The sequence below is a fragment of the Pectinophora gossypiella genome, chromosome 24, assembly GCF_024362695.1.
Source record: "Pectinophora gossypiella chromosome 24, ilPecGoss1.1, whole genome shotgun sequence".
In the NCBI taxonomy this organism is placed as follows: domain Eukaryota; kingdom Metazoa; phylum Arthropoda; class Insecta; order Lepidoptera; family Gelechiidae; genus Pectinophora; species Pectinophora gossypiella.
The window spans coordinates 4,140,032-4,165,388 of NC_065427.1; the positions used below are offsets into that span (position 1 = coordinate 4,140,032).

The 25,357-nt window shown below is 36.9% G+C and overlaps 1 protein-coding gene across 1 annotated transcript; it reads left to right on the top strand.

The window, feature by feature from the left end:
* Positions 1 to 13,750: 13,750 nt before the first annotated feature.
* LOC126377955 (growth/differentiation factor 8-like) lies at positions 13,751 to 22,315 on the top strand (the record flags this gene model as incomplete). Its single annotated transcript, XM_050025990.1, has 2 exons — positions 13,751 to 14,224; positions 19,095 to 22,315. Coding segments are annotated over 2 exons (858 nt in total), but the record flags the coding sequence as incomplete, so codon positions are not given.
* Between the last annotated feature and the right edge of the window lie 3,042 nt (positions 22,316 to 25,357).

Consider the following 25,357-nt stretch of genomic DNA (forward strand, 5'->3'; position numbering starts at 1 on the left):
GACCTTTTAGCTCAGTTGTTAATCCTGTTTCTTCTCCAGCCAAGTAGTTAATGCCATTTGAGGCAAATCTACATTTTTTTTTTGACGTGACTTATTGTAGATTTACTGCAGATGGCATTAACTACTTGGCCGGACAAATGGGGAGCGCTGAAGGCTCTCACCCGGTACAACGGTGCCAGTTGGGCGCGAACCTCGGCTCAGGGCGTCGTCTGAGAAGACGACACTAGCGCGCGGGTCGATAGCGATAAGCGCTGAGGGAAATCGTCGACCACGCCGGCGGGGTCGATCAGAGTCCTTAAAATATACAATAAATCACGTAATATATCTTCAAAGAAAAGTTATTTTTAGGGTTCGAACCTCAAGAGGTAAAACGGAACACTTATAGGATAATTTTATATCAAACACTATGTAAGCCTCTGAGAAAAAGGTGAAATGTGTTTTTTCTGTAAAGATAGATATACTTAAGACCAATAATGGTGTTGATTCCAGTACACATCATGTAATTTTTTTTTTAAGTTATTCCTGTCATTTTTTATCCGCCGAAAAGGAAAGGGACGGATGATTGACAAATGTTAATTTTAAAAATGAATAACCCCGTCCGGGTTTCCCCGGATTTGTCCTAGTTTAGAGGGCATCCGGGGAGCGTCCGGGGAAAGTTTCATTTAAAAAAATAAATAAATAAAAGAAAATTGAGCCGCCCACGAAACTCGCACTATGCTCGCACGCACACCACGATCAACCAAGCATATTTATAAGTTTTTGTTTAATATTTTAATAAGGTTTTGTTTTCCGATGGGTCCTTGGGGTCCAGAAGCAAAAATATTTGTTAAGGATCTCTCAATGCGTCTTATTGGGGCTTCGGGAGATGCTAGGGCTGGTAGTTATTTCTGTCAGAGAATTAGCCTGGCAATTCAGAGGGGTAATGCTGCCAGCCTGTTGGGCACCTTGCCTCGGTGTGACGCATTGGAGGAGGTGTTTTATTTATAAGATGTGTTTGTTTTGTTTTTAATTGTTTGAATAAATAAATTATTATTGGCAAAAAAAGCTGATTTATATAATCAATTTGTAATATGATTCTGTTTTTTTAAAATAACGAATTAATAAAAATGGTGATTTATGACATTTTCAACTGTTTTTATTACATTGAATATGTTTAAAAGATATCGTTGACATGTCCGGCTTTCGGACTCTAAAATCCGGGGTTTTCACGCGTCTTGTCCTGTTTTCAAAATTTTAGAGATGGCAACCCTATCTCTGGGTCTCCTCCGTCTATAAGAGTAGATGGTACAGATATTGCATGTGATTAAAACAACGTTAAGTTTGTTGAGAAGTACAGTTTCGCACAGATAAGCTCTATTTAAAGAAGATTCTATAATATATGAAGTAGGTACGAATGATATAAAACATAATGTACTATGTTTGTCTGTCCATCGGGATCCGTGCTAGCAATGTTCGGAAAACGTGTGATCGTCGTTGAATGCTTTCAAAGGGCAAGTCAAGCAGCACTTTCTCAACTCTCTCTCCTCTTCTTTGTAACGTTTTCTTCTTCTACTCCATTCTTCTCACATCTTCTTCTTTATGAAATAGGTATAGTAGTACTGTCATGGTTTTCTCTCTTCCATAGTAATGTATGTATATATTTACGTATTTATACATTATTGTAATCATTATTTGTTGTTTTTAATATAGTTTATCTAGGTATATAAGTAATATTTTTCAACTCTTTTTTATTTTGCACTGTCTATCCCGCTACACTTTTCATTAAATTCATTTCCTATACCTAAAGGTTGCCTGGAGGAGATCGCTACCTTAGCAATAAGGCAGCCTGTTGTACTACCAATCTAATTATAATACTTAAAGTATTTTTAATATGATTTAAGTATAATAAAGAGTTTTTGTATTTTATTGTATTGACTTCTAATCGTAATGTCACGGATTCGAGTCTCTGCTTGGACTCTAATTGAAGTCACGTGGTTTCCAGGATTTGTACCCGTTTAATCACAATAGACTCGCCCCCTATTATATGGAACTTAAACTTGCTGGCAAGGAGTGTATTGTACATACTAAACATCTCTGCCTACCTCACTGGGAATACAGGCGTGATGCTAAGACCGACACAAGTCGTCATATTTTATTTAATTATATATTTTATTGATACAAAAAATCACCAACGCGATTAAATCCAGAATGTTTTAAAGAAAGATCAGGTCAATAGTACTCCAAACCGGCGAGCACGCATGAAGACTTTGATGAGAGTGGAAGAAGGATCTCTGCTGTCCCCGCTCACCCCAATGGGAAATAGGCGTGATCTTACGTACAAAAAAAATTAGTACGTAATTATCTCCCTAGCGTTATCACGTTTTCACAGAGTCCGCTCACCTAACCTGAAGATTTGACAGGTCCAATATTTTACGGAAGCGAATGCCGCGAGAAACATCCCCACGCGGGATAGGTCACATAGCTATCTCCGAAAACACATTTCTCTGATATCTTTTTTATTATCTATGGGTAACAAGGAGTCTCTACAGGACAAGCGTAGAATATTCTAGTCTTTTCTTTTTGTTCAAGAACATTTTACTAGAAGCGCTAATCACTAGACTTAAAGACACAAAGGCCCTATATGCTAGTATGACTAAGTATTATACTATATTTAGATAATTATAAACTATTGATAAGTTCATTATCGACCTTATCTGTTCTCTGGCTATCCTAGATTCTTAGTTAATACTTTATCTGATCACCACAAGATACACTTTCTAATACATCTTATTTTTAACACTTAAGTATAGACAATATACCTCAAAGAGCCGCGCTCTTGTCGGTGCAGCATTCTCCATGCTACTTTTTAGGGAAAAATAGGGCAGTGGTTTCCCTCTCGCCTTCCGCCCAAAACCGCTGCTACTTAAGGTGATATATCTATCTCATTCTTCTTTTATCGTGTGGGTTGTGAGGTGGATTACCAAACCCATCAACCCTGGTGTCAGGGTTACTATTGAGCCGCAAAAGGCCCCTCACATGGCTCATGTAACGACTTCTAACTTACATCAGTAAGTAGTAACCACAAAAAAACATTTTCATGTAAAATGTTGCCGAAATATGGCTCGTACTGTTAAAAAGTAATCAGATCTCATGTAGAGCCAACTCTACACGCCCTAACTCTAAACGCCCTAACCCTACACGTCCTAACTTCACGAACTCTACATTTTAGTCAAAATATGTGGTTTGGCAAAATATGGTCCATAATGTGACAAAAATATTGCGATGAGTGGACTGTGCCTCGGTGGCTCAGTGGTTGAGCGTTGGGCTTGCGATCCGGAAGTCCTAGGTTCGATTCCTTTGGTCTTACAAAAAACATTCCGTGCTTCCGAAGACACGTTAAGCAGTCCCGGCTACTATTTACTTAAGTAAAATATGTTGTCCTTACATGAGCCATCTCAGGAGCTTCTGGCGGTTTACTCACAACCCTGACATCAGGGTTGATGAGGTCGGTTATTGGTCTCACAACCCACACGAGAGTGGATGATTATTATTTATATCAGAAGTTCAAACCATTATGTTGGTTTATTCAACTTTAACACAGAAACGAATATTGAATGACGACATTTGGTTTGACGCAATTCATATTAGTATCAATATCTCAGACATTCAACCAGTTTCGGGTTACTTTAAAGTATTTAATACGATTCCAATAATCACATTTAGGCCCTATTTGTACTTGGGGCCTGATTTGATTAAGGCCTAGGGGGTTAAAAAGAGCCACATAAAAACATTTTATCTAAAAAAGGATTATTGCTATTTGACGTTTGTTTGCATTGAGCACTTACTTTTTACACGCGCAAATGTCAGATTGGAATATCGCTTTTTAAATGAATTGCTTCGAAGTGGCCTTTTTAATCCCCACGTAGTAACCCACAAAACCGTGTGGTTGACTCAGGCCTTCAAACTCAGGCCCAATCACACTTAAACTCCATTCAAAACTTAGGCCCAATTCGCACTCAAGTGCCCATTTAATTAAGAATTATTAATTAAAAAAATGACTATTGACTACAGTGACTACTGTGGTCCTGTGGTACACCGGCTTGCTTTTCAATCGGGGAGCGCCGCGCGCCGGTTCGAACCCCGGTACCGGACTTATCTCTCTCTATTTAAGAGCTGCGCTCTTGTCGGTGGAGTAACCGCCATTCCTCTCTTCTTCCCGCCAAAACCTTCACCTCCCGATACGACACGACCTGCACCTTCTCTTTTATTTGTTTCATAAATGTTATCCTAGGTCTACCCCTTCCTCTCTTCCCTTCAATTTTTCCTTCTATAATGTTTGTTATAAATGAATCGTGTCGTATCAGGTGGCCAATCATATTTCCTCTCCGGTTCTTTATAGTCTTCAATATGGTTCTGTTTTCTTCAACTCTTTCCAGCATTTTTTTATTTGACACCATTTCAGTCCAGCTTATACCCTCCATCCTTCGCCAACACCACATCTCAAACGCTTCCAACCTCTCTCTGTCTCTCTGTGTCATAGTCCACGTTTCACTTCCATAGAGTGCAATGCTCCAAATATATGATTTAATAAAAAACCGGACTTATACCAATGACTTATTAATTTATCTTAAGTGCAGTTTTCACTAACGCAGTAGACTCGACCATTACAGAATACGGCTCATCTATCACGTCGGTCTAACAGAAAGCACGGTGAGGCGTGGATACTTTGTTCATTTTTCGATGGATGTACCTTCGACTACACCAATTGGGATAAACGGCATATTTCAGAAATCCTTACTCTCACTAGGGGGCAGGTTAGGATAATAAGGGTCCGGATTATAAAATCGTAAGTAAAAACATCGATGGTCGTAACATCGAACACTTTGCATCGAAAGTTCACTACAGCGAACGTGCTTAGTATCGAAGGTATGCCTCATCTAAAGCATTCTATATCGAATTTACCACATCGGAGGTACCCTACATCGAAAGTAGCCGGGGTCCATAAGGGCCCTCACGGGGCATTGCAGACTCAATAAGCACCTACACAGAATGGAGCTGACCGAGTCTCCTTTATACAGATTCTGCTTAGGGGAAGATGAGACGCCACTACATATGCTGTGCAGCTGTGAGGCTCTCATACATAATAGAATCCGTACACTTGGGGGCCACATAATGGACCCCCAGGAAGTCATGGAGCTTTCTCCCAAAAAGACGTTGGATCTCTTCGAACGGATCGGTCTAGAGGGGGATTTTTAAATGTAGGGTTTAGGTCACAATAGATCTGTCAAGGTCGCAGTGATCTCGCGGGCTGTATCCAGTTCGGCCCTCACAATTCTCAAATAAAAAAAATAATTTAGGTTTATCCTGGCCACTTTTTCTCTTTATCTTTTCACCCATATTTGTTACAATAACCTTGTTATCATATTAAGCGGACCCTGTGAGAAACGGGAATAATGCTAGGGAGATGATGATGATGATGATGATGATCCACCTTTGTTATCATATTTTACTACCACTACATACGCTAAAGCCACCTTGTTTTACAGAACACACTTCAAAATTGTGCGATATAGAATACGTAAACAGCCTATATAAGTACGTCCCACTGCTGGGTACAGGCCTCCCCTCAATCAACCGGAGGGGGTAAGGAGCATACTCCACCACGCTGCTCCAATGCGGGTTGGTGGAGGTGTTTTTACGGCTAATAGCCGGGACCAACGGCTTAACGGGCCCTCCGAAGCACGGAATCATCTTACTTTTTCGGACAATCAGGTGATTCAAGCCTGAAAAGTCCTTACCAAACAAAGGACAGGCTCACAAAGTGATTTCGACAATGTCCCCATCGGGAATCGAACCCGGACCTCCAGATCGTGAGCCTAACGCTCTAAACACTAGACCACGGAGGCTGTATAGAATAGCGATATAGAATTAGAAGGGGTATTTTATTTATCTTCACTCACTTTATTTCTGTCCTTTTTACAAAAAACAAATGCACCTTACACTCCGACCCCCATGGTATAACTTTTTTTTTTGACGTGACTTATTGTAGATTTGCCGCAGATGGCATTAACTACTTGGCCGGAATGGGGAGCGCTGAAGGCTCTCACCCGGTACAACGTTTACCATGGTATAATAGAGAATCCTAAATTCATACCGTAAACAACCAAATTCCCATAGTATTCTCTCTTACTTTCTATCAATCTTACGTTATCGTACACGCGCATCTGTGTGTGTGGCGTCTGACGCCATACGATTGAAGACTAAAGTAAGACCGGGGGGGGGGGGGGGGGAGGGGGGTTAAACCTAGCTCAGCCGCTGCGCTGGTGGGGAGCGGGGAGGTGTTGCCGTTCTATACGTAGTTACGTACGCTATTGCGTCATTCTACGCTAAAAGTACATTTCAAAACAAAACAGTAAAAATAAAATGTAATATTGGTGAAGTAACTGTATGTATAAATTACAACCCACATTAAGTATTCTGTCAAAATTACTAAACTTATCGTCCTAAATGCTTACCGTATCTCTGAAACTAATTAAGATAAATATATTTAATATAAATTAAATGGGTCGACGCAGCTTTTTGATTTTAATTTTGGTTTTAATTTTATTTTATTTTATTTATTTTTTTAAGTGTGTAATTAATTAATGTAATATGGACCATCATGTCTGAAATAAATGATTTTTGATTTTGATTTGATTTGCAGCTTGTTTCACTGAATTTGATGGTATAATTTTCTTCTCACGGAATAGAAGAAAGGAGATGAAAAGGCCCTAACGCATTGTTTGTATGAGAACTACTGTCGCCGCTACAACCCCGCTCTCTTTTACTACTACTCCTGCAAACAGATAACTACGATAGCTCTACTGCTTCTCAAAGTCCATAGCCAGTTTACAGCCAATGCATATTTTATGTACTTAATAGGCTGCAATTTTATGGTTACTTTATACAAAAGTATTTTTTTGATAAATAGCCGAACACACTAAGGTTTTTAGCTTTCCTGTGATACGGAGGGATCTCCTTGCATGATAGCCGATATTTGATTTTTTGGCCTGCAGATTATAACGCACAAGACGACTTTTTAATATACTATCGAGGAGCACTGTGCGTCGTAAAGCTTGCGGACGAGTGGAGTGCGAAGTTGAAGTATGAAATAGCTCCTAAGTAGGAGCTCCGTTTCGCACTCACTTGGCCCTTCCAACCTTTTTCTTTTATTCCGTGGTATCATTAGTTCAAAAATGACCAAATGTCACTTAAACGCCTTTTTCCGTAGAAGAGCAGACCAGTTGCACTGACACCAAAGTTGATGAGGTCAGGCATTCATCTTCCCACTTATACAAAAGAAGATCACATTTTAAAACTTTCCGTAAACGACTCTTCGAATTTATCGATAAATGTTTCTATCGTTAAAAGGTAGAAACACAAAGTGAAGCGAAACAATAGGGTATTTGACTGGGTCAAAGATAAATTATAAAATGCTAATCTAGAAAAAGAAGCCAGTCTAAGATGATCAAAAATCAATATCAATTTTCTTTTTGATGTATTTTCGAAATTTTATCGTCAATTAAGTAACAATAAGTACGACTTTTGATTACTCTTACTGATGACGTCACAGCGTCACAGCGGCCAGTATTTTCATACGAATTCGATACAATTTTCCTTTAATAATGTTTTGTAAAAAGTATCTCATTTGACTAAGCTGTCAATAGTCTATACTACTACCTAATAATAATACCTAATAACACTACTACCTAATAATACCGACTTTGTATATCACAACTCAAAGCACCCACTTAATTGGGTAGTTTTCTAAGTCAAAGATAAATTATTAAATTCTTATTACTTACTAAATAAAGACATTTCTAAAACTGACAACGAACGTTTTCTTTTTTCAATTTAACTTATTTATGAATTTTAATAAAGAAAAATGTAATAATAAGTGCGAAATTTTGTCACGTTTTTCTATGACGTCACAGGTTGCTTTTTATTTATTTATTTGTACACAATGAAACAGACACAAGAAACATACAAAGAAAACAGATAGTACAGGCAAGCTTATCTCTAAACAAAGAGATTTCTTCCAGCTGACCTACGTGACAAGAGAGACTTTCAACGTATAATATTATATAGATACACATACATACGCGTGCAAGTACGCTTTTTCATACAGATGCCATGGTAATTTCGTGATTTTGACGTTTAGTAAAAAGTAACTAGTTTGACTAGTTAGAAACTACCCTATTGTTACCAATAGCTGCAAGTCTTTTAACCTCTATTTCTACCACTTGTCTCTTTCTAACCCTAATACGGGTGTACGGGTGCGATTGAAATGAACGCAAGGACTGAGACATGGATTCTTCAACACATTATCTTTGTCTGTCTGCGATAGATAAGAGATGATGTTACTACGTAGGTCAGGACCAAGCAAGTATGTTGCTGTAAGTATGTATTTTTTTATATGCAAAGAGATAAAATGTATTTAAACGACGCCTGCGCGTTGGGTTTTAATTTTTCTACTGCGTCATTTTTCTGCTAATGACCTTTCAAGCTACGTTCCTCAAAAAAAAAGATGGTGCTGTACAGAGTTACTTACCTTCTAATTTCATGGATAACAGACATATTATGCATCTTTTATCTTTGTATTTTGGGTATAAATGATGACCCTTGTTATTACAGCCAGACACAACACATTTTCCAACCATTATTATTCTGATCAAAATAAAGTGAAGCAATATATGCTGTTAGTGCAACTCATACTTTCACCAATTTTCCATGAAATGTACAATGAATAGACGAAAAACTCCAAATTTTCCGACGTAAAACAGACCCCTGTCATTCTAACACTGCGCAAGAGTTTCCAACTACAACAAACACGAGCAACTTAATTCTAAACAGTCGATGACAGATTTGTAAACAAAACGTCGAGATTGTGGAGTGTTTAAAAATGCGCGAATTTTGTGGTTACGCCTTCCTAGCATGACCTTCTTGCGTGGAGGAACGAACTCGGTATTTTTAGAAATTTTTTTAACCGAGTACATCTGTTCTCGGAAATTGGTTTTGGATAAGATCAGCTGCCCAAAGTTGTTGTAATTTGACGGGAAATAATTTACTAACAGAAGTGACTCACGACCGAAGACACACTTTCTACTGTTAGACAGAAATACTATTACTAGTTCAGTACAATTAGTGATTATATTTCAATACACTTAGATAACATTTTACAATAGCTGCTACATTACGCGGTTTTTAATTTATTTTTATTTGCCCATTCGAACAGGCAAAGGGAACTTAGCCCATACAGCCTAGTATTTGGTCATCTTAATCTTTTCCGAGCTACAATACGCGGTGCGAATTAGATCTGAGCCAGTGTTATGACTTTCATTAGCATAATGATGTATATAGTATACAGTCGAGATTTTTTGTTACAAAAACCCCGCTATAGACAAGCTAAATTCAATCCCGGTCAAAAGTGGTCTAATAAGGTATTTTTTGGCACAATGAAAATCATAGTAGGATGTCGGGACAAACTCTCTCGGAGTTGCTGTGATAATGGCCCCGATTCCTGCAGACACCTCCTAATTTTCTTTTAAGTTATAACCGTCATTTTCTTATCCGTCGAAAAGGAAAGGGACGAATGATTGTCAACAAGTTAATTTTAAAACGAATGAATATCCCGGACAAATAAAATAGGCATCTCGCTGGTATACAATCCGGCCACCAATGTTGTTTTAAATTATACTCGCTTCTTGTTCGAGAGGTTTTAACAGTGTAGTCTACGTCTTATGCTCCAGCATCGTCACAAAAACCGAAACCTCTCGAACAAGGAGCTTCGTATAATTGAGATAGAACTTCACTTACAGGTAAGTTCGTTTAATCTCATATTGGCCCCGATTCCTGCAGACACCGCCGAATTTTATTTTAAGTTATATCCGTCATTTTCATATCCGTCGAAAAGGAAAGGGACGGATGATTCACAGCTCTTAATTTTAGGAAGAATGAGTAAATGAATGAATAACCCGGGCGAATCAAAAGGTACGTCCCTGGTATGCAATCCGTTTGACGTGCTGTCTACTTAACTGTGTCGGGTTATTGACGGACGTAAAATTTTTAGACGGTTGGTTTAGATTTGTGCTTAAAATTGACGTGTGTTCCATAAAGTTTATGCTTGTCGATTACCCGTCCCTTTCCTTTTCAGCGGATAAGAAAATGACAGATATAACTTAAAATAAAATTAGATGGTATTTACAGGAATTAGCACCATTTTTTGCTTAAAATTGACGTGTGTTCCATAAATTTTATGCCTGTCGATTATCCGTTCCTTTCTTTTTCAGCGGATAGGAAAATTAAAATAAAACTTAAAATAAAATTAGATGGCGTCTGCAGGAATTAGCATTAATAAATGTATAAATAAAAATAAAATAAATTTATAAAATCTCGAGAAAAAAAGTGTAGAGGTAAATTATTGGTTTAAGGTTAAATTATTATACAATATGTGCGTCTCTGGGTTTTGGTCTGTCTATGTGCTACTTGTGGTACTTTTCAATCCAATTCGCCCTGGTTTGGAAGCCGTGGTAGTCCAGTTGGAGGAACGCTTGACTCTTATTGTGAGGTCGCAGGTTCGAATCTCAACATGGACCTAAACCGTGGATTATAAATTATAATTACCACATCGCGAAGAAACCCACATTCCCGTGAAATGCGTTTCGGAAGTTTGTGACTTAACTTGTATTGGGCTGGTATTCCCTTCGCGGGTTGGAAGGTCAGACAGGCAATCGCTTCTGTAAAAATTCGGACCTGTCAAATCTTCAGGTTAGGTAATCGGAACCTGTGCGAGCGGGAGAACACGGGATAGACGGACTTAAGTACTATTGCATTTAAAACCTTGGTATGAATTAGATTAAAATTGTTACGTCGTCACTAATTGTTGATAACCAAAGGTAAACAAGTTTTTAATAATTTTTTTACCTCATTATTATCTGTAACTGACCTATAGGTTAGGACCAGTAATCTTGAACTAAAAAAAACATATCAACAAGGAGGCGTTTAATGACTGTATGATCTTTCTTTATGAAAGCAATGAGTATATAAACTTAAATTATAACTTTTAGTTTTAATTATGTAACTATGATTTAGATAATGATGAAAGTTTGAGGTCCAGTTCTTTCCGAATACTTTCCGCTTAGGGACGGTACTGAAAAGTATCGGCGTCCGAAGGACGTAATATACGATCCCGACGACCCGATTACTCTAGCCATAGAGGCAGCCAATCAGCTCGCGACACCAAACACTTCAGGACCCCGACCCCGCCAGTGTGGTCGACGATTTCCCTCATTCAGCGCTTATCGCTATCGACCCACTAGAGTCGATTAATACTTTCAAATATTTTTCCTCTCAGACGACGCCCTGAGCCGAGGTTCGCGCCCAACTGGGAGGGTGCCCCTCAGGCCTGTTGTCTTAAACATTGTACCGGGTGAGAGCCTTCAGCGCTCCCCATTTGTCCGGCCAAGTAGTTAATACCATCTGCGGAAAATCTACAATAAGTCACGTCAAAAAAAGGAGGTCCAGTTGGAAGAACGCTTTATCGCAGGTTCGAATCACGGGCGTAAAATTGTCTTCGGAAATCAGAAATCAGAATCATTTATTCAACGTAATTATCATGGATAAACTTGTTTGAAGGTCAATGTAACATTTTTGAATTTACGTCATTTCGCAAGGTGTTATGGCTGAAGAGAAGAAATGACAAGAAACTGCAACAGCAACACATCTTTTAAATCAATGAGGGCATACATTACAAGTTATTTAATAACTAGAGGAACACATTCAATACCAGTCATTTTTATCATTAGTATTGTCATAGGTAATCATTAATCTTATAAGCAATAAGTTTTTTTACGTAAAGTAAGCTTCACATGAGCTTTAAATTTATTTTCTGACAAATTTAAAATATTATCTGGTATTTTATTGTTGTGTTCGAATTTATTTTTGGATCATAAATGATTATCACCTGCCAAGCGGTGAAGGAAGATCTCATAAGGTAACACACATTCTCTTGATAGGCGTTTCGGACATATACGACCTAACCTATATTGGGTTGGTTTTTCCTTCGAGAGTTGGAAGGTCAGACATGCAGAATTGCAGACGCTTGTAGGAAACCAGACTTGTCAATCGTCAGGCTAGATAGCGGAACCTATGAAAAACGGGATAACGCTAGGGTGCTTTTTAACGATTATTTATACGTGAAACCTACATATATAAACTCACGCCTACGTCCCACCGGGGTAAGCAGAGTGCATGGAATTCAAATATACTTAAGTCAAAATAAAAGTCAAAGTTTTGCTGTAGAGCGATATTTAGATAGGTACCTACAAATATATATATATATATATATATATATTTCCTCATTTAAAAAGGTTTTATGAGAGATGTTGATCTGTGCTAGACGGCGATACGGCTCACCACCTATCATGTTAGTCTAACAGAAACCTCGGTGAGGTGTGGGTACTTATCTTGCGGTGGATGTACTTCTGACTACCCCAGTTGGTATATAGTCTTGAGCTGATGTTATGTATGTATATTAAGTGTAATTTTTCTTCCTCGTACTTTCACCTCTTTTCCGTATTTTAAATATATATTTAGTAGGTCATTGTTATAAATAGGTCCCCATTAAAATTGAATTCAATTGTAAACAATTTTTATTGTTCACTTATCTATAATTATAATTAATAATTTTTAATGACTTGTGATTTATCTTTCTTTACAGATAAAAGCGGAGTCGTCGCGGGCGTGTGATGAAATATCCTTTTTATTTTACATTAATTACTAAATTACATTAATTTTGTAATAATATTTGACATTAAGTACCTAAAATTTAATAATATTATTTGACCCTACAAGTATAATTTACCTTTTTGATATAAGTAATGAAGTATACAATAGACAGAAGACAGAAACTTAAAGTTTATTCAAGTTTGACAGTTCTAAAACTAGCTCTATCTCGCTTTAGCACTTATCATAAATGAGGGACAGCTATTTTTAGAATTACCACGCCAAAATTAAATTGAATTCGTGTCTGTCTGATAGAATCGGCCATTATCTACGCATCACCAGATTTACGTCTTAAAAAAAGTGCTTGAACTGACACTAAAATATTTCCTCAACCAAAATATTATCTTTAGCAAAGGCAACCCAATCTAGGCAATCTACGTAATTCCCGGTCTTTTTTTAACATCTACACGAGGTTGGATGTTGATGGGGAAATGGTCTCAATCTCATGGGCTTTAGAGTCTAGAGTGGCGGCTCTTGTTCGCTAAATGGCCATGAGGTATTCTGAATGTATGAATGAATGAAGTGTGATGTTAAAGAAATATTGGGAGCTTCTTCAGAATCTGTGTTTCGGCAATTTAGTGGTATATTTGAGAGTATCTAATGATTCTTTCGGATATTTCAATTAATTGTTGCAATGCATTATAATATCGTTAGTAATCTGTAAAAAGGATATTGGTATATCAATGAAATCATCCGGTAAAAAATTACGTCAAATAAAGTAGGTGAATAGGGCGATAGTCTTTTCGTCTGTGCATGAGGCAGTTTATTTTGAATTCAACCAGCATCGAACTTAGTTTCATCGACCATCGAACTTAGTTTCATCAACCACCGAACTTAGTTTCATCAACCATCGAACTTATTTCATCAACCATCAAACTTATTTCATCAACCATCTTCATGTCAATAGTCAAATTGAGAAACCATAAAACCTCAATCATAAACAATTGTTTTTAAAACGATCGATTTTAAACAATCATTATCTAACCATCTTTTTTTCTCCGCAGACGCGCGCCGCCATAACCACTTCAAAGGCCTCAAGGTCGTCAACTTCAGGTTTACAGACAAAGTACTTCAAAACGAGGTTGACGAGGCAGTCCTTTCCATCCACCTCCAAGAGATAGAATCCCGTCAGAACACCACATCAGACCCTGAAGAACCCTTCACAATAAGCATCCAAGTCAGTAGAATAACCAGAAATAGTCAAGGGAATAAGGCGTCCGTGCCTTATACGGAGAATTCTGTGAAGCTCACGAGGAAGGAATTGAAGGTGGGCAAATGGCTGAAGGTTAATGTAACCAATATGGTTGCGGAGTTCTTCAGGTTGCCCAGGGATCACTTAGCATTAGTTGTGAGAGTACAAGACTCCAAGAGTAGAATGAGTTTGGCTGTGCCACATCCGAGCTCAGAATCTAATAACGCATTGGTGAGTAAAATTTTATATTTTATGTATTTAACAAACTAACATAAGCTACTTAAAGGTTACCCTAGATAAGTTATGCAGATAGAAAGTTACATTGTCATTACGAGCAGACTTGTGCAAACCCGCGCCGCTTTTTGCCTATGTAAAGTACATAATTTTAAAGGAAATAGTTTTTATATAATGATATTTTCTACGTTTTCCCCTTTAAAAACAACCGTCCGCCATTTCCCTGTCATTCCTAAATTCTCTCTTCTCTCTCGCTCACTCCTCGCTCTGTCTTTCGCACACCTTAAAATCCATGATAGCAGTGTTCGGGGAACGCATGGCTTATAAGATGGTGTACATACATACATAAACTCACGCCCGTAATCCCTACTGGGGTGGGCAGAGCCACAAGTAATCAAAGACAACTTGCAGCCACTGTTGATACGATGTCGTAAGCTGGATATGATGAACCTTATGGTGATAAGTGATCAGCCTATCGCTCATAACATTAGTCTATCATGTTGGAGGACACAATCCCTCTGTCGGTTTTTACGACATGCCCGGGAAGACAAGCAGCTGAACGTTTTCTATGTTTTTTATTTGCTCCCAGAACAGCATAGAAGCATACGCCACGTAGTTTTAGTTCTTATTTCAATTCTTAACTCTCCGACATATATATTTTTGTTATCCGGGGCATATCCTAAAATAAAAAAGAAACTAAAAACGAGGAGAACGAACGAGTTTGAGAAGAGTATGTCAGGATCCAAGTACTTAAATGGAATTCCATAGAGTTTGAGAAAGCGTGACATCGTAGTGGGTTCGAAACCATTTATGAGTTTGAATTCATGTTTTTTTTTATTTTTTAACTTTTTTATCCCTTTGGGGAAAGGCAAAGGCAAAGCCGTGCAGCCGAATTGAATTCATGTTTGGATCATAGATGATTGATATCACGTGGTTTCCAGGACTTAAACCACTGGACCACGGAGGCCGTTATTTGAGTACTTACAGTTCTTTTTTCTTTTTAACGACTATGGAGTTTGATATCCAAAAAGAACAGAATACCGTTATCGCTCCCATATATCGCTCGCCTCCCGGATGACCCCATTCTAATATACCTGCCACGTGTACACGAAGATACCTATTGCCTTCTCAATTTGAATGCGTGGGAGACATAGATACAGCGCTTCGTACCGGATACGTATCTGATACAAATTACACGTACGAACGTTGACTCACGCTCGTATGTGATCCACAAGCTATCATAAGTCGATACAGCCACATTTGATCCGAAATCCTTAGGATATGACGAACCAATGATTGGTGATTATAATGATGTGACCAGTGAAATGCCAACTGCGGCAAAAAAGACGGAAAGGTTATGTAAAAAGAGCTTTATTGTTTAGGCTTCCAATGATGGACTTTCCAATCGGTGTTCCCCAAAAACACGATAGATGGCGTTGTTCACTTTTAACGTGAACATTACCTATTTTCTCATTGCTGGTGACATAATTACTTAGTCAAATTAGTGTAATGGCAGAAGCTTATATAAAACTAATTGTTGCTTGATATTTCGATCACATTATGTATAGAATGATGTTGCTACCTATATTGCTTCTCTTTATTTTGATCAGAATAAGGATGGGTGGAAGTTGTAATTGTACCTTGGTGTAATAAAAAGGGTCATCATATATACCCAAAAACAAAAATATAAGATGCATATGGCAACTAACGTTGAGGGGAAATTGTGATTGATGATTGACAGACACTTCTTCAATTATTTTTTTCAATTACCTTTTTCGCGCCCGTTAGGTCAAGATGCTGCGTATGTTATTTCGCTCCCGCTAGTTGAAGCGGCAATGTTCGCGATCAATGACAGTTGCAATGAATGCGATCATGAATTTGTGTGTCTTGTCCATTAACCCGTCTCGTGACAGTCTAGTACGAGTGCGTTCTTATGATTCAATTTGTAATTGCGGAATTTTTTCGTGGAATTGGCTAGTTTCCTAGGTCAAACATTAATTATGAAATTCTGATGACTAAATGAAGACAGATCTAAAGGTGTCAATTTTCTTTTTCTTTTTTCTATTTCCATTTACAAGTGCGACATTTTGCCACGTTTTTCTCTGACGTCACAGTGTGCTTTTTCATACAAATTCCATAGTAATTTCGTGTTTGGACGTTTGGTAAAAAGTTACTGATTTGGCTAGTAGGAAACTACCCTCTGTGAAGTTTTTAGAAGTTTTAAGTAACACGCTTGATACCTAATTACCTATATATACACAAAAACTCACGCCCGCTATCCGCAATAGGATAGGCAGAATCACAAGTACTTAACAAAAGACAACTTGCAGCCACTGTTGATACGAAGTCCCAAGATGGATATGAACCTTAAGGATCAGGGACCTTTGCCTGCTCAATAATAACCCTCACAGAAGAATAACTAAATACTTTTATAAAGCAGTTATATCATTACATTTTTGGTCTGTATTTTCCCTCTTATCAAAACGACCTTATTAACTTAGAACGCATGCACAAGTTGATAGAAAAATGTGTCACAAAACTGTCTATTAGTCGGTGTCGTAAACGTCGTCTGGGAGATTGTTGAGTAATAGATAGGTACCTACTCCAATTGGCTACAATAGTATTTTAAAAAACTAAAACGCTTATTTTATCCCTCTTAAAATATTTGATTTTCCCAAAAAAGCTTTGGAGGAGCTCGGTGGCGCAGCGGTAACGCGCTCGGTCTGCGATTGTTGAAGTTAAGCAACTTTCGCAAAGGCCGGTCATAGGATGGGTGACCACAAAAAAACAAATCATCAACTCCTCCGTGCTTCGGAAGGCACGTTCAGCCGTTGGTCCCGGCTGCATTAGCAGTCGTTAATAACCATCAATCCGCACTGGGCCCGCGTGATGGTTTAAGGCCCGATCTCCCTATCCAATATCCATCCATAGGGAAGGCCCGTGCCCCAGCAGTGGGGACGTTAATGGACTGATGATGATAAATAGAAAAAAAAACATATTTTTCTTCATTAATTCCAAATGTCGCGCGAAATTCATGGTCACGTGACATTTTGACCAGTCACGTAACATTTCAATAAGCAACATGGAACATCTTACATCGTGTCCTGCGTGCCCGAACACCTGTACGCAGGAGGATCTGATGAGCGCTGCAGATAGCGCCATACTTGTTGCCAAGTTTTGGGCCGATACAATTTAGTTTGCCATCGACACGATAAGAAGAATAAGCAAAGAAACTGTCAAATAGTATACTTAACTAGAAACCTGACAGATAGTTTTTGTTTATTTTGTGAAATGTGACGTCACACGAAGCTCAATCAATCATGGCCGCCCGTGTTTCGAGTCTTGTAATACACAGATATAAAATCGCTTTCTTATTTTGTAAAAATAAAATATTTAAAAATGATCTTAATAAAAAAAAACGCTTACGTGGTTTTGTCTATATGTCGGCGATAAACGCTACCTCACTGGTGTCTTGGTGGTTGCGCAATCAACAAGACACCATCTGACCTTGGTGTCCTAATCAGAATACGGTCCTAAGACTGTAAACATTGTTTGGTGCAATATAATAATTTTACGAGCATTAATAGGCTCTCTACTAAACTATGAACTGTCACACTTTCAACAAACATAAATACATACATGAGTCATGTCAGGGGCCTATGGCGGCTCAGTAATTACCCTGACACCAGGGTTGATGGGGATGGTAATTCACCTCACAATCCACACGATAGAAGAAGAATACATACATAAACTTCTTTCCCCCAATTCGCACTGGAGTAAGCAGAGACTATGGAAGTCCATAATGCTTCGATCTTGACACACTTCTCTTGCTTCTTCCACATTTTATCAATTGTTTCTTACACGCACGCCGGTTCAGAGTAGATCGTATACTAAAACTTTTCCAAGGACATCTTCAATCAAATTTAAACTTGTTTATTTTTTTGAATTATTACAGCAATGAATTTCATGTTAGTTATGTGTGAGCGAAAAAAACTTATCGGCAAAGTTCACTGACAATTATCTTTGTCGAATACCGGGTGTTTAAAAAAAGATTGTCGGCTAAAAATAAAATACACTCCAGTTATCTGTGTGGCCCTAATATAAACGAATCTACACTTAGATTGGTGCTTTCGCTTCGTATAACTATAGCGTATTATCTGAAGATACGGGTTCGATTCCCGATGCTGACATTGACGAAATCACTTTGTGCGACTGTTCTTTGTTTGGTAAGGACATTGCAAGTTTTGAAACACTTGAATGTCCGAAAAAGTAAGAAGATTCCATATTCGGAGGGCTCGTTAAGCTATCTTGGCTATAAAACACCTCCATCAACCCGTAGTGGAGCAGGGTGGTTGATTGAGGATAGGCCTGTGCCCAGCTGGGGGACAAATATATATTGTTTAAGTATTTATTTATTTACATTTCACGACATTACAGTGCAGCGCCAATGCGCCCTGATATGTTATTTCAATGGGTCAAATATTTGTACACATGCCTGCGTGATGGTATTTTTCGTGGAATTGTTTAAATCACTGATACCAGAGCTAACCTAACCTGAAGATTTGATTCACTTTTATCAGAAGCGACTGCCTGTTTAATCTTCAAATCGGCGAAGGGAAAACCAGCCCAGTACAGGTTAGGTCACACCTCGGAAATTTCTCGAAAATATGGGTTTCATCACGATGTTTTCTTTCGCCGCTGAGCACGTGATAATCATTTATAATCCAAACGTGAATTCGAAACAAATTCAAAAATCATTGGTTTAGGCCCGTGCGAAGCTGCGACCTCATAATGAGAGTCAAGCATTCTCCCCAAGAGGAATATAAAAGTTGCAATATAACTACATAAGACGTTATCCTTGTTTCAGATGCCATACATAGAAGTAAGTCTAAGAGACAATTCACACAAGCGTACCCGACGCACGATTGGTATGGATTGTACAGAAAACTCAAAAGAAGTACGTTGTTGCCGGTATCCTCTCGTCGTCAACTTCGAAGAGTTTGGTTGGGACTGGATCATCGCTCCCAAACAGTATGATGCCAACTACTGCAGTGGGGAGTGCCCATACAGTTTCTTACAGAAGTACCCTCATACGCATTTAGTGCATCTCGCTGCGCCACAGGGCAGTGGAGGCCCTTGTTGTGCCCCCAGAAGAATGAGCAGTATCTCAATGCTGTACTTCGACCATGATCTGAACATCATTTACGGTACCATCCCTGGTATGGTGGTGGAGTCCTGTGGGTGCTCATAGCAACGTTCGGTTCGCGGCTCCAAGGTTTCGGTAGCTTAATTTCTTTGTAAGACTAAATAGTAACTTTTAAATTTTGTTGAGTTGCAAATCGCTCGCTTTGGAGTGGTATTTATTATACTTTATACCTTCTATAGTATAATTTACTGTAATGTTTGTGCCAAGTGTCCCTTTTACATCTATATCATGTCATGTCGAGTCTATCTTGAAATTAACAAAAAGTCAAAATTCTTTTATCTTTAATTATCGACTGTTTCTCTCGTAGAATTTCTTTTTAATTGGGTACAAAGTACAAAATAATGCACTTGACCTCAACAGTACCTAGATTTAATGTACTTTCGGAAGATTTATAATTATTTCAGTTTGCACAAAACGATTCTCAATTGACTTGAAATATTTACCGACTTCACAATATTATTTTTGATCTGTAATGTTGACTAGTTAAATATTGTCAAAATTATTATTTAGTCTTACTCGCGCCTATTATTATTATTAATAATTATTATTATGTTGTTTTCTTTAAGTTGATTCTGCTTTACTTGGAGCCTTAAGTGTATATGTGATAAAAGATCGAAGACAGCAAAAATTGTGTTGAGTGTGTGTGCATTGTACATTTTGCGTCGTATCTTAGTTTAATGGTCTGTCATTTCATTTCATCTATTAGTACTTTAGTTCATGCTCGTCTAGTACCTACAGCATCTTTACTTTAGACTTGTTCTCGAATGTGTCTTTTCGCAGAAGTTAAATTTATGTAATATCTTAAATTTTAGGATTTGCCATGTTGTATTACCAGTATGAAATCATATTTTATGTAAACGAATTGATGTTTTTTTATGTAAGTACCAGAACAATTGCATTTTACGGTCCCTGTATTTTAAGATACCTATTTATATTTTAGTTTGCTTTTATAATTAAAAAGATCATTGTGAACCAAGCTTACCAAGTATATTGGACGATGTATTTTCTACGCAATTATTTTATTAAAATCACAGTGGATCTATTTATTTATTCATTTAAGCTAAAGTAATAATGATAAGTGGAAAATATATAAAATAAATCAATAACTGCCTTATATCCGACCTTTTGACATTTAAATGTTATATTTCAGATAAAAAGTATATTATCTGTACATTTTATGCAACAATTGTCTTATTATCTCAATATGACATACTTTTAACTTTAAATCGCAGCGGCATTTATGTTTCAATAATACAATAAGTTTTAGTTGCTAACTCATCCCCATTTTGTATATTCATAGGCATAATTCAATAGTTAGCTAGATAAACTAAATATTTTCGACTTTACTTTCCACATTTAAAACAATTCTATATAAATAAAAGTCTCTTTATCTTTAAGGATATTTGAGTGTTGAAAGTATCATATTTAAACTATAATTAGTATATCTTTACAAACGTAATTTAAAACTAATATACCTAAAAAAAACCTAAATTATGAATTTAATTTAAACAAATATTTAAAAATAATTGCAAAATGTCTATACTTTTTATTTTTAAAATGTCACAGTAAATAGTTTCTCGTAAAGAAGTAGCTTTTAAAATCTTAAATCTTTGCAATGATCGATTTATTCATAATTGGCATCATTAATTATTTGTATGTGTAACATTATTTGGTTCCGCTTTAATCAGTTCTATAAGCAATACCTATTAAGCTTGATTATAGAAGTATATTTTAAAACTTTCTTTAATATTTATCTACCACAAATCGTCTTTAGCTGCCTTTGACTCTTTTAGAATTCTTCTGAAAAAAAGAGTAGACAATGTTCAAAGTAGAATCTTTTTTAAATTGTTTTTTTTTTTTTTAATCTAATGGTGCTGATTCCTGTACACACCATCCAATTGTATTTTAAATTATACCTGTCATGTTCTTATCCGCTGAAAAAGAAGGGAACGGGTAATCGACAGACATACAATTTATGGAACACACGTCAATTTTAGCCAGAAATTTAAAAGACCATTCTAAAATTTTATATGGGCTAATAACCCGACAGAATTAAGTTGCAGCACACGTCAAACGGATTGCATATTCTTCGTCTGGATTATCATCATTCATTTTAAAATTAACAGTTGTCATTCGCCCCTTTTCTTTTCGACGGATAAGAAAATGACAGGTGTAACTTAAAATAAAATTAGGACGCGTTTGTAAGAATTGGGGCCATTATGTACCTGCGTAAATTAAATAGGTGTCGCAATATTATTTCTACTCCTTTTTTACCAAATTGTAAACTTACCTTTCATAATGTTAATTTTAAGTAGATTTGTATTTCTTAATTGATGTTCCAAACCTTAGCGAAATTTTAGATTTCGGTTATTTAAAAATCGATAAATTACAATTAACTTTCCTTCTAGTTTTTAGCGGTGGTGCTTAAAAGGGCGACGCATTATTTATAAACTATTATAATTAAATAACAATAACCTCTTTAATTATAAAATATATTTTTATACTTCAACGTATTAATTTGGCGTGATTAATATTTTTTAGATATTTTTGTAATTTTTATCTTATAGGGTTTTAGAAAAAACGTAGATGAGTCGAAAATTTTGTTTCAAAAAAAAATAGATCTCATTTTCAGGCATATGTTTGAGTAGATGTGCCTATATAAAGATCTCCCCAATGCTTTTGGATTAACGAATGAAAAAATAATGTTTTTAGTTTTTAAGTGGCATGTAGTAGTCTATCATTCTAACTCAGAATTGTCAAAATTATACTAACGTTCTTGTGTTTGAAGATTGATCGAAATAAATTTTCAATTTTTGTACTAAGATTCGTATTATTTTGTGGATGTAAAGTCTTTTTATGTAGAAATATATGTCTATCAAGAATGTCTGTATTTTTTTCAACCATTTTCTATAGCAAGATATAAGGTTAAAAATATAAACGATGTAGGTGATGTAAAATCACGTTACTCCCTACTACTCAACTTAATTGAATAGGTACGCAAAAATAATTATAAAAGAAACAATTTGTCAAATAATCAGAAACATTCGTAACTTCGTCACATCCAACTAGGCGCTTAAGTGTTCGAATCTAACCAGGTCCAAATGAACCCATTACACTAGCAGCATTGCCCCGTTGCACAGCCACTGACAGGCGTTGGACCAGGTAAGACGCAGACCTAGGGTCACCCCCTCTGACTTTGAGTCTCCGGCCGGTCTCCCTGATCAATTCCCTCGCCTCACTACCCCAAGGACCTGCAGTCTCGAAAGCCACGGGAACAAACACTTAATTGAATATATGCAACTTAGTTGAAATACATTTTATGATCCGGACTACTTATCCAACCGTGAAATCAATTCACAGTGTAGTAGCGTGGTTATACCACCTCTGAACGAAAAGGAAATGCCTGTGCCCAACATTGGGACATATTAATCTGTCATTGGTGACGATTATGACTGCACAAACTTAATTTTAATTTAGTTTGACAGTTCTTAGTTGGACTAAAATAAAATTAAGTTCTACCCTTCAAAAACGACACCATTATTTAACTAAAAGCTTATTAAAAAAAGCAAAATATTTGACAAAATGTACGTAGTTGTGGTTTAAACCTAAGAACCCCGCTTATAATTCATAATAATAAGGTTTTAAGTTTAACCTAAGAATTCCGCTCAGGTGGATGGTTTGTCAATCTAGTTAATGGCATCCGCTTACCTACAATAAATCGTGAAAAAAAAAGCTAGTGTTGTCAATTAACATAAAAGAGTTCATTTCACCAAGTTAAACATTGAAATTATTCGGTAAGTAACTACAAAATTGACTTACCAAATTGCTACTGCGTCACCAATTCGCACGAACTTCTGGCGGCGAAGACGATTGCCACGTTGATGGCTAGATTGTACCTATCCGTATTTGCGCTCATGACGATCGCGCACGTTACTCGGTAAGTAAGTATTGGTGTTCATGTCGTATTATACCCGACAGAACTACCTTGAAAACACGTGCTGTCACTCCGACGTTCAACAACACAATGAGGTAAGAAGCTACCCCCACTCTTCACCTACCTGTATGATTAGTGAGGGTAGACTCAAATAAAAAAGGTAAGTATCACATTTTTGTCAAATTAGTGTTGCCAGTGGGTGAAAATAAGTTTCTACTCGTAAGAAAAATCAATTACATTTTATTAAGAATTAAAATAAAATTAACATAAACGTCATAATAATTTGTTGCTATGCAGTTTGTTGTTTAAAAAATGCATGTTATACAAAATCGTGTTAAAATATCGAACTTATTGCGGTTTCTTGTTTATTTCGTAAATAGAAATAAGTGAATATTTTTTTTTTAGAACTGCTTTTATTTAATAATAAGCATTTCAAAATGTATACTACGTAAGTATAGAACGGTGACTCTACGCCCCGCACCAATTCATAACGGACGCCGAGCTAAATACCTCACCCCCTCTGGGTCTTACTTTAGTCTAAATGGCCGTAAGCCGCTAGAGTGCGCGGACAATCTCTCTCGCACAAGGTAAGAATGAGAATTCAGGCGATGAATGCATAATAAGGGGTATATTATAAACAGCCTATATACGTCCCACTGCTGGTCACAGGCCTCACCTCAATCAACCGGAGGGGGTATGGAGCTCCACCACGCTGCTCCAATGCGGGTTGGTGTTTTTACGGCTAATAGCCGGGACCATCGGTTTAACGTGCCCGGTAGCATGCACGGTATCGTCTTACTTTTTCGGACAATCAGGTGATTCAAGCCTGAAAAGTCCTTACTAAACAAAGGACAGTCTCACAAAGTGATTTCGACAATGTCCCCATCGGGAATCGAACTCAGACCTCCAGATCCTGAGCCTAATGCTTTAACCACTACACTACGGAAGCTGTTATAATAAGGGGTAAAAATTAATAAATAAGAAAAAAAAACTTTTTTTTTCATTTGTGGACATTCTCTCAGAACAGCCACTCTTTATTTATATAAACTTTAATTTATTTACACATTTCGTTCCTCCTACTTTACATTACTATATCGTCAACGTTTTTAAAATACAGTCAAAACAAAAATAATATAACAGAAATTACATATGACGAATTGTTACTATACATTAAGATTAGTGGGAAAGGTTGGACTAGTACACCCAATTTAGAAAAAATAATTCCCACATTTTTTTTACCCATTCTTAAAAACAAGTATTCCATAAATTTTGGCCTCAGAAACGATAATATAATTATAAATTATTGTGTCACACTATATAAAAGGGCCAATAATTTATTAAATACTTTAAAGTCTAAATATTGCTTACACGATCCAAAATATACAGGAAAAATAATATTTTCCAACACATTATTGTACTTGCATCCTCTAAACAATTCCTTACTTTATTGTACCACAGAAACAATAACAAGTTACTCATGGCATTAAAATTATATCTACGTTATGTAGAAATAATTATATACTTTTTGTTATTATTTTTAAGTAATATTTTCTTTAACACTAAGTTCTAAATGTACAGAAAAGTGCACAACATCAAGTGGTGTCAGTCTATAATAGGTTGGATGGATTTTCGAAATTCCTTTAAAAAAAAAACGTATTTTACAAAGCTGCATAGATTTCTATAAAAAATACAAGTACAAATACCCGCCAAACTTAAATTCTTGAAATTGAAAACGACAAATTACTGTGGCGCCACATTTCTGTTACAAAATAGCCCTAGCGGTCAAAATTAGTAACTTTTGACAGTTCACCATTTTAACCCCTACAAAAGTTTGTATTTCAAATTTCGAACGTAAGTTTGGCGTGACAAGTAACTGCATAAGCCAGTAACCTATAAATTGTTATACAAAAAATATTAAAATACAAACTGGCAGTGAGTTTCACTTACAGAACTCCGCGTATATCCTGGCTACATGTCACGACCGTGCTTT